Genomic DNA, 10,199 nt, shown 5'->3' on the forward strand with positions numbered 1-10,199 from the left:
ATTTTATCCCACTAACCTTTTTGTGTTTCAGTTTACGGCAGAATAATTACAGGTAAGTATTTGGTGTCTACGTCTTTATCTCGAATCTCTTCAAAACTCAGACAAAGAGGAGCAAGCTGTAGACACCAAAATTTCAATTCGATTTAGTTAAATTTTAGCTTTATTTTTTATTTGTTTGTTTTTTTTATTTTTACTTTATTTTAGTTGATTAAGTTGGTAGTAGCAAATTAGGTTCATCATTATTTTTTTAAAAAAAAAAATTTATTATTATTATTATTATTATCAAATTTCTAAAAAAAAAAGAAGAAGAAGAAAATTCCCAATAAAAATCCATTTTTATCTTTTTCAAACTCAATTTTTTTCTAAATAAAATGACATTTTGTAAGGTAATTAGAAATTAGCATTTTATTTATTATAAATTTTGAAAATAAAAATACAAAATACAAAATAATATGTAGCACACATGCAATAGGACCAAGCGGAGACCATGCAAACTAGCTAGGTGGGGGGCAAGACAATGGACAAGTGTTTCTTTATTTCTTTGACACTATAACATCTAGATGATAGGTGGCTAGGATACTTGGAAGCCTAGGAAAAATTGAAAAAAAAACAAAACAAAAGGAAAAGGAAAACCACGGGCAAAAGGCAAGGGAAATCAGCGAGGGTCTAGAAGAAAAAAAGAAGAAAGGGTTTCGGAGGGGTTGGTAGAGAGAAACCGAGAGAGGAGGAAGAGAGTTTGAGGGGAGAGGAGGAAAAAAGGAGAAAACAAGCAAGAGGGTTGGAAGGGAAGGTTGCGAGGAAGAGCAAGAGAGAGTCTGGGGCTGAGGGAGAGAAAGAAAGCAAAAGAAAAGAGAGAGGCTTCGCGGAGAAGAAAACAGCTACAGGCAGGTTGAATCGAAGCTCAAAATGACGAACGCGTCACTACTGGAAATTGGTGCAACAAAGAAAAGAGGGTTTTCTGACTTCCTTCCATAGATCTGCACAGCTTCCATCGATTTCCCAGGGTTTTGTCTCTGTAAGTATATCATTTAAGCCATATTCTGAACCTTTTGAGGCTTACCAGATGTGAATCTTTGCTATGGATAAGCTCTTGTTGGTACCACTGCTTTTACCTCTTGTTTGGTGGATGATTTCTGATTTTGGTAGGGGTCTTTGGGATGAATTTTGTAAGGAAACGGGTTTGGGGTTTTCTATAGATTTTTTATCTGATGAATCCGTGGGGTTTTGCTTGAGTCATGGCTGGTTTTGTGATTGAAAATGATAAACCCAGAAAATTGCAGAAATTTCTTGTTGAAGATTTGCATGCTTGGATGATCGAATTTCTGTCTTTGTTGCTTAAGATCCAAGTTTGATGCTTGATTGAGGCTCTAGTTGTGTTTAGCAAAGAGAACTTGCATCATAAATCCGCGGAGTTGCAGAAAACGAAGAAACCAGAGAAGAAGATGAAAACTTGCGAGCCATTTGCATGAAAGTTCCAAAACATTACATTTTGGCCCCAAAATTTTGGCTGAATACTACTATAGCCCAGAAAATTGGAAAAATTAATCAATCTTGTCCCTTCAAAACATTATTTTTCCTTGGCTTGTTTTTATGTGATTTTTAGATAGATTATTGGTGAATTTATCGGATGAATTTTGAAGTTTAACAATTTTTGATAGATTTATAGCTTTTGATTTGGATTTTTGTAAAAATGGTTTAGACTTGGATAATATTTTTTGTTTGGGGTTTGGTGAGAGGGTTTAGATTTATTATTGTGAATTTTAGCATTTGATTTTGGTAGGCTTCATCTTAAGCCATTAATTTTATTTTATTTTATTTTTAATTGAGACCCTTGATATTTATAATAATAATGATTTGACCCCTCAAACTTTTATAATTATTTCGATTACGTCCTTGTTTGTTTTAATTTCTTGAATATGGGTTGTTTACTTTCATTTAAATGCTTTAATTGTTCAATTTCATATTTATTCCCATCTTTTATGATTATTTGTTAATTAAAGTGGTACCTTAATCATTTTCTTTGTGTTGGAGGGTAAAAAGAGAGAAACTTCACTTCATTAGGTCACCAATTCAAGGGAGGTATACTCTACTCTTTATTTTAATCTTACTTGATCCTATGTGCCCCTATGTGACTTTATGTGCGTAATTGCATGCCTTTTTGAATGTTTTATTTCATTTATTTTTTTAGTCACTTTAATTGTTTTGATTTAGTATATTTATTTTAATTTAATGTTTGATTATTTAAGGGGCATTTAAATGCCAAATTGTAATAGTTAGGGGGTTCAAGACATGTATTTAGATAGAGTATATAATAGTTAGGTATTTATTTTATTATTTATTTTATTCCTTCCCCCTTTAGGGCCCCACATGTAATAGTTAGGTATTTATTTGCTTTGTGTGTTTTGTATGCTTATATGTTTATGTGTTACTCGCTTTCTTAGGGTCTTGCATCTAGATATCATGTTTATGTGCTATGTGCACTATGTGACTTATGTGTTTACTTGCTTTTTATTAGTTTTATATGATTTGTTTAGTTCTAATAAATGTATGATGTCACTACACTAGTCCAACGCTAGTTGTGGCCCTTTGTTCCGATTTCTCACTTGTCCAACGCTAGACCCTTAGGGACCACCCGCGCGCTAGATCATGTCTATGTGATAATCACTACATTTGCATGCATATTTTCTACCTTTTAGGATTTTTATCATTTTGCACATTTCCCTTATATGTACATCCCTTATCTCATACTCCCCCTATATATCCCTTATCCCATATCTCCCCTATATATATCCCTTATTACCATGTGCGACACATAACATGTAGGTTTGTATTCCATTTAAGAAAATTAGAACTAAGTTAGATCATTTGCTTGATTAGATAGGAGAAATACCCCTCGAATACGGGATATAGATGAGTATGGCTTTCTAGCCTTAGCACGCTCGTATTCCTTCTATAAAAGGGAAAATTGAGTCACGAACGTTAACTCCCATACCCATTATGATGCATTCCCTTAGGTCATGGATATTTGTATATTATTATTATTTTCTTTCTTCGAATCTCATTTTGTTGCATATTCGTGACCTTTTCGAAGAATCACTTTTGTGCGTCGCAATTAATACGATTTGCACCAATTAAAATTCAAAGAGACATATTGACCCTTCTGATAACCATTAGGTTTGCATTCATATAGTAACATCCAATTGTGATAAGTTTTTAGGTTAAAATTAAGAAAATTTTTGACTAAATCACGCAACTAGCCTTGGTTTGGTTGAAAGGGTGCCTTGGATTTTATCCTTGCATTTCCTTTCTTCAACCGTGACTCCCGACCCCTTTTCTCTTGATTCGCAGACTTGGAGTCGTTTAAAAAGGGTTTTCTCTACTTTTCATTTAAAATTCATTTTTAGGTGACTTGGTACACCTTAACTCAATACCAAGTGGCGACTCCTTTTTTTCATTAAAACCCCTTTTTAAACTATTATTTTTGGGTCAAAATCGTCAAACTTTTTAAGTCCCATTTAGGCCCATTTTCTTTATTTATTTTCTAATAATCAAAAACTCATTTTCACTCAAAATTAATCAAAAACTCATTTTATAAACCCGTTATTTTATTTTTCTTTCAAAAAATGGGGCACCACAATAAGGAATATTGTTCCTATATTATTGCTACTAACTATTTGTATTGTGAAAAATATGTCTTAGACCAAGATATAAGATTTATGCCCTTGCATGATCACAGCTCATATTCTTCTTCAACAGTCCGAAAGCATAATGTTGCGAAAAATTAGGCAGTACTTTTGGCACATAAATTAGATGATATGCAGATGATTGAACTATTTCATCCGCCATGACTCCATCTGGTTTTGTCTGGTTGAAAACATAAAACTTAGTGCTGATTGAGAAGCAATCAAACTTTCTTTTTAATTTCATCGAATATTTTCCTTGTTTTTGGGATTAATGGTGGTGTCTATTTCTTTAGGATTTTAATTGCTTTTCTAGTTTGGATTATTTGGTGGTGCGTTTAGCCTCTTATTTATAGTGTTCACTTCTTCTTTCAGGATGGTAGGATGGGTTCTTGAGTTAGACTATTGGATGGTAACTGACAACTTTCCTCCCACTCCACTTGGTCTTTGGTACTTCATTTGTTATCAGGGAAGTTTCACTTTCAACTATTTTCTTGATATTATTAGTTTTTTGTTTTATCTCTAACATTGAGGACAATATTGTTTTAAGTGCGGAGGAGGAGTAAATGGCCGAAGTGAAAGCCTTAATTTTTTTGTTAAATTTTTCATAATTTTTGTTCTTATTGTTGATTTCCTCATAGGTAATTGCTTATATTTTAAGTATTATTATTGTTGAAGTGCTATATTCATGATATGCTAAGTGTTGAATGGTGTTGCTTTAGAGCACTTCTTTGGTGAATAGTTGATATTTTGAGATTTTTTCAATTTTTGGTTAATTTTTCTAGCATTTTCTTGTGAATTTGGCCTAATTATTAATTTTATTTCTCTATATAATTGGGATATGAAGTAAGTTTTTTTCTTATTTGTGCTTATGTGCTTATTCTGTTAATTTGACTATATTCTGCTAGTTGTCGTTGCCTAGTAATCGGGGATTTTCACCTTAAAGTGTTGATTTTCGCGTCAAAAAGTGGCGATAGCTATGATTATGTGACTCTTAAGCGGAGAAAAGTTGAGCAATTGGGTCCTTCATTTAGGAGATGTTAGAGTTCACGTCCAAACGACTTGAACGGTTGAGAATTAAGTACATTTCCCTTGTTGAAATATGAAAAAAGCTTCAGTGTAGGGGAATTTAAAAAAAATGAAAAAATGAATGAAAAGAGAAAAAGAAAGAGAATCTTCAAAATTTGGTGTTTGTGATGATGCTTGATGCTTAGATGTTGTTCACAAGATGTTTTGGAGTGATTTGATGGTGATTTTCAAGGATTTAATCGGTGAAAAATAGAGATTTGATGAAGTGCTTTTGTGAGTTGGAAGTTGGTTCACAAGAGAAGAAAAAGAAGAAAATGAAGGAAAAAGCTTTTGCTTCTTAAAATAGCTGCCTGGACAATAACTGCACGCGAATTCTCAGTGGTTTGTCCCACAATTTATGGGTAGAACGTTTGGAGGAGATTTGTTGTTGCCCTACAAAAATCGTGGAACCATTCACGCGAATCTCTCAAGGGTTTCTCCCACGATTTATAGGAAGTGGCTTGAAATCAATTGCTTTGTTCAACACTTAGAAAAAAATGTCCTCCAAAATTTTTGGTTTGCCAACTCATCATGTGGAACATAGCAGTTAGCCAAATCCACCTTTTACTACACCTTTTAGGATTAAAGACGTTCACATCCAACTTGGACTCTCAAAGTGAAGTGAATTGGTGTTGCATATGCTCGAGGATAAGGAGCTGCTATTTTAGTCATTTTGTTAATGTTCAAGTCCTAAATTATTCATCTTTTGGTTGATGTAATGTTGACATTGTCCTAACTAAATGCAACTTTCAATTTGTAATGAATTATTGGCAGGATTATCTAATCTTTTTGTGAACTTTGTAATGTCGTCTGGGCAGGATTGATAGAACCTTTTAACATTAGTAATGCAAGTCCTTGATGTTTGTTTGTATTGTGGCCAAAGTTATGAAAATCTTAGAAGTTTTAAATTTTCAATGACTCATTTTTGGACAGTTACTCCCTTATTTTTAGTGTTTTGGACTACCAGATAGTTCACCCTTGGCAAGTACAATTTGGTTTTCAAAGACTAATAATACTACTACACAACTCACAGCTATTAAAATCCAAAAGATGACCATTTAGTCAATCAATTATTCATTAGCATGTGTAAAATGTGTAAGAGTACAATTACATCACAAACTACACATTCATCCACAAAACATATCGTGAATGAATCCAGTGACTAACCAAAACTAAGCAGCCTAGTCAAAAGAGGAAACCACAACATTACAGCAACAACTTAGCTGAATTGTTCTCTTCTTTCTTTCTATCTTCATCCCATGCCTATGATGCAACTTAAACATCACTAGAGCTCTAGTCTCACAAACTAATCAACAATAATATCAACAACACCACAATTGCTAGCACCGACTTTTGTTCCGTTGCTCTTAGTCTTTCAATCATCATATCTTTATTGTTCATGCTTCTTAGCAGACTAGGGATTAGTACAGTACATCTTTGGCACATGATTGGGTCACGCCATTCAAAGTAGTTGCAACCATTGCCATCTCTACTGCCTTTTTCAATCCATGAAATAGAGAAAAATTAAAATAGGGAGAATTGCATTCGTAACCAGAAAAATAGATAAAATCCCATACTATCCTAATGCCACAAGAGTAGTACATTCTCCCAGGGTTGTGGTTTGTCCAAGAGGTAAACATATTTGCTGGCTCACCATACTTGCAAAATTTTTCTTGTACCATCACTAACTACTAGGAGATTCTGTTGGAAATAGTTAGCGATGAATCCCACATCGAAAAGACACGAAGAATAGAAGAGGTTTATAATCAAGTGCACACCTATTCAAATCAATTTGGATAATAGGAAATTTTGGAGGGAAACTTCAAAATTTCACATGCATTTGTCATGTTGACTATTAAATTAAAATATAAATTTAATGGTCAAAAGATTGGCACTTGGGCACTTGGGGCTCTTGGGTCTTAGGAACAGAAATTAATTTTAATTAATTTCGTTTTAATATTTCTTCCTAACTAAACGATTTCCTTTTAGGGGTATCATTTGATGATACAACACATACAACCGTTTACGTGTCCTTTCGTTTGAAAAGGTACCTATTCATGAAGAAATACGTATCCAAAAGACATGACATTTCTTTTGGGGCATCTGAGCTATAAATAATAACGTCCAGATAACAGAGGCCACACATTACTTTTACTTTTATTCTTCTTCTATTTTCGTTCAAAACAATATTCTCTAAATCGTCTTGGGAGAGTTTCTGCATACTACTGTGTGGAAATTCTGATTGGCTTTGTTATTCCTAGAGGGAATTGCTGCAAACCCGGTAGTAGAATAGTGGGGGCAAATTTCCTTAAGGAAAGTGAATTTTCACGTCAAAGCCGTATTTTGTTGTTGTAGTTATTACCAATTTTCTAACAATCTTAAGGAAATTTACGTCAATATGGAGGGCACCAGTTCGGATAATCTTCTGAACAAATTTTTCAAGTCTGATATGATCAAGTTGGATCGGTTTGATGGCACCAATTTCACCCGCTGGAAAGACAAGTTGCTGTTTCTTCTTATGGAACTGGGCGTTGCATATCTGTTGGCTGATAATCTGCCAAAGATCCCTGAACCATCTGATGGCAAGTCTGATGAGATCAAGGCAAGTCGCAAAAAACGTGAGGAAGACGAAGTTTGCTGTAGGGGCTTCATCTTAAACGCCTTGTCAGACCGCTTATATGATCTGTTTCGTTCACTTAAATCACCACAGGAAATTTGGAAGGCTTTGGAGAACAAATACATGTCTGAAAAACAAGGTACGGACAGATTTTTGACTATGAAATTCTTTGAGTTTCAAATGTTAGATAACAAGTCTGTGATGAATCAAGTGGATGAATTACTTCTGTTAGTGTCTAGACTAAAGAATTTAAGTATTGAAGTGTCGGATCAACTTCAAGTGGGTGCTGTGATTGCAAAATTACCATCCACTTGGAATGATTATAGGAAGAAACTACTGCACACTCCTGAAACTTTCACCATAGACCAACTTACAAAGCATATCCGAATTGAAGAGGAAACTCGTATTCGGGAGAATAAATTTGCTTTGGAATCTGGTACTAAGGTGAATAATATTGAGTCTAGTGGTACTAAAAAATCTGGAAAAGACGGAAACAAGTCCGGTAATAAGAGAAAACGTGAAGATATGTCTTCTGGAAATTCTGCGAATAATAAGAAAGACAAAAGAAAGGGCATTTTAAGAAAGAATGCAGGTTTTACAAGAAATTGAAGACAGAGGCAAATGCTAGACAAAAGAAGGCAAATGTTGTTGAAAATTCTCCTCCCAACAGTGCTGAAATTGTTGCTATGATTGGTGGACTTTCCATCAATGTGGTAACTGAATGCAACTTGACAAATTGCCAATCTAATGATTGGTGGTATGATTCGGGTGCTACTGTTCATGTATGCAATGACAAGAATCTATTCAAAGATTATCAAGTTGCTGCCCCAAATCAAATTGTGTTAATGGGAAATCATAACACATCTGATGTGTTTGGAAAGGGGACGGTTGAATTGGAATTTACCTCTGGCAAAACGTTGGTTCTGACCAATGTTTATCATGTTCCCGACATAAGGAAGAATCTGGTTTCCACAAGTGCACTATGCAACAAGGGATTGAAGGCTGTCATAGAGGCAGGAAAAGTAATTCTATCCAAAAATAATGTATTTGTTGGCCAAGGATATTCATGTAATGGCATGTACAAACTAAGTATCAATAAAGTTATTAATTTTTACGCTTACTTGATTGAGTCTTCCATTGATTTATGGCATGCTCGTTTGTCACATGTTAATTTTAGATCAATCAAGTTCATGTCAAAACATGGATTAATATCTTGCACAAACGACAATTTTGAAAAATGTGAAACATGTCTACAAGCAAAAATGACTAAGAAACCTTTTCCAAAAAATGAAAGAACTTCTAAATTGCTTGAAATTATACATTCTGATATATGTGAATTGAATGGTCATTTAACAAGGGGTGGAAATAGATATTTCATAACTTTTATAGATGATCATTCTAGATTTACATATGTTTATTTAGTGAGAACAAAAGATCAGGCATTTGATATGTTTAAATTGTTTAAAACTTTGGTTGAAAATCAGTTGGAAAGGAAAATTAAAATCCTACGAAGTGATCGAGGAGGCGAATATTTTCCAAATGAATTTTCTATTTTTTGTGAAGAAAATGGTTTGATCCATCAAAGAAGTGCGCCATACACCCCTCAACAAAACGGTTTAGCCGAAAGGAAAAATAGAACATTGGTTGATATGGTAAATGCTATACTTATGCATGCTAGATTACCATTTAACCTTTGGGGAGAGACTTTATTAACCGCTTGTCATATACATAATCGAATACCTTCAAAGAAGACAAAGGTTTCGCCATATGAACTATGGAAAAGAAGAAAACCTAATTTAAATTATTTGAAGGTATGGGGTTGTATAGCCTATTATAAAGTTCCTGATCCTAAAAGAACAAAATTAGGACCAAGAGGCTTAAAAAGTGTTTTTGTGGGATATGCTGAAAATTCTAAAGCATATAGATTATTAGATTTAGACTCAAATACAATAGTGGAGTCTAGAGATGTTGAGTTTTTAGAAACAAGCTTTCTAAGTGATTCAACTTCTAAACCAGATTCTATATTACCACAAAACACGACTATGGATCCTAATACTTCTACAAATGATAATAAAAGGAAAATAGTTGAAACTCCTAGTGAACCTAGGAGGAGTAAGAGAGCACGAAAAGAGAAGAATTTGGATCCAAATTTTATTTATTCACAATCGTTAGTCTTTTTAGTTGAAGGTAGTAGGAATAGTGTATTCAATAAAATACCTATACTTTTACATTTGGAAGAGGATCCTAAAACTTATTAAGAAGCATTAGCTTCAAGGGACTCAGCTTTTTGGAAAGAAGCAATTAATGATGAGATGGATTCTCTTATGTCGAATGCTACATGGGTGTTATGTGATTTACCTCCTGGTTGTAAACCTATAGGATGTAAGTGGATATTTAAAAGAAAACGTAACACTGATGGTTCGCTACTAACCTTCAAAGCAAGACTTGTTGCAAAAGGTTTTAAACAAAAGGAAGGAATTGATTACTTTGACACTTATGCTCCTGTTGCAAGAATTACTTCTATAAGAGTGTTGTTTGCTTTAGCATCCATATACGATTTATACATTCATCAAATGGATGTTAAAACAGCATTCTTAAATGGAGATCTAGACGAGGAAGTGTATATGGAGCAACCCGAAGGGTTTGTATTTCCTGGAAATGAAAAGAAAGTTTGCAGATTAGTTAAATCCTTGTATGGTTTAAAGCAAACTCCAAAACAGTGGCATGAGAAATTTGATAAAGTAATTTTATCAAATGGCTTTAAACACAATGAAGCAGATAAATGCATTTATTCTAAATTTACCAAAGACTATGGTGTAATAATATGTCTCTAT

The 10,199-nt window shown here is 33.8% G+C and overlaps 1 protein-coding gene across 4 annotated transcripts; it reads left to right on the forward strand.

Moving 5' to 3' along the window:
- The first annotated feature begins 597 nt into the window (after positions 1-597).
- On the forward strand, positions 598-8,485 carry LOC113700892 (uncharacterized). 4 transcript variants are annotated; one of them, XM_072058536.1, is made up of 3 exons: positions 598-1,015; positions 2,032-2,079; positions 4,056-8,485. In XM_072058536.1, the coding sequence occupies exon 3, from the start codon at positions 7,147-7,149 to the stop codon at positions 7,972-7,974; it is 828 nt and encodes a 275-aa protein (XP_071914637.1). In that variant the 5' UTR covers positions 598-1,015; positions 2,032-2,079; positions 4,056-7,146; the 3' UTR covers positions 7,975-8,485. The 4 variants fall into 4 exon arrangements, with proteins under 4 accessions (XP_071914637.1, XP_071914638.1, XP_071914635.1 ...); XM_072058537.1 differs by having other exon boundaries at positions 2,041-2,079; XM_072058534.1 differs by having other exon boundaries at positions 598-2,079.
- Positions 8,486-10,199: the final 1,714 nt, after the last annotated feature.

This window comes from Coffea arabica, chromosome 7e (assembly GCF_036785885.1).
Source record: "Coffea arabica cultivar ET-39 chromosome 7e, Coffea Arabica ET-39 HiFi, whole genome shotgun sequence".
Classification (NCBI taxonomy): Eukaryota; Viridiplantae; Streptophyta; class Magnoliopsida; order Gentianales; family Rubiaceae; genus Coffea; species Coffea arabica.

Bases quoted from the DNA above. Each gene is read 5' to 3' on its own strand.
- LOC113700892 (XM_072058534.1), top strand. From the start codon at position 7,147: ATGGAGGGCACCAGTTCGGATAATCTTCTGAACAAATTTTTCAAGTCT.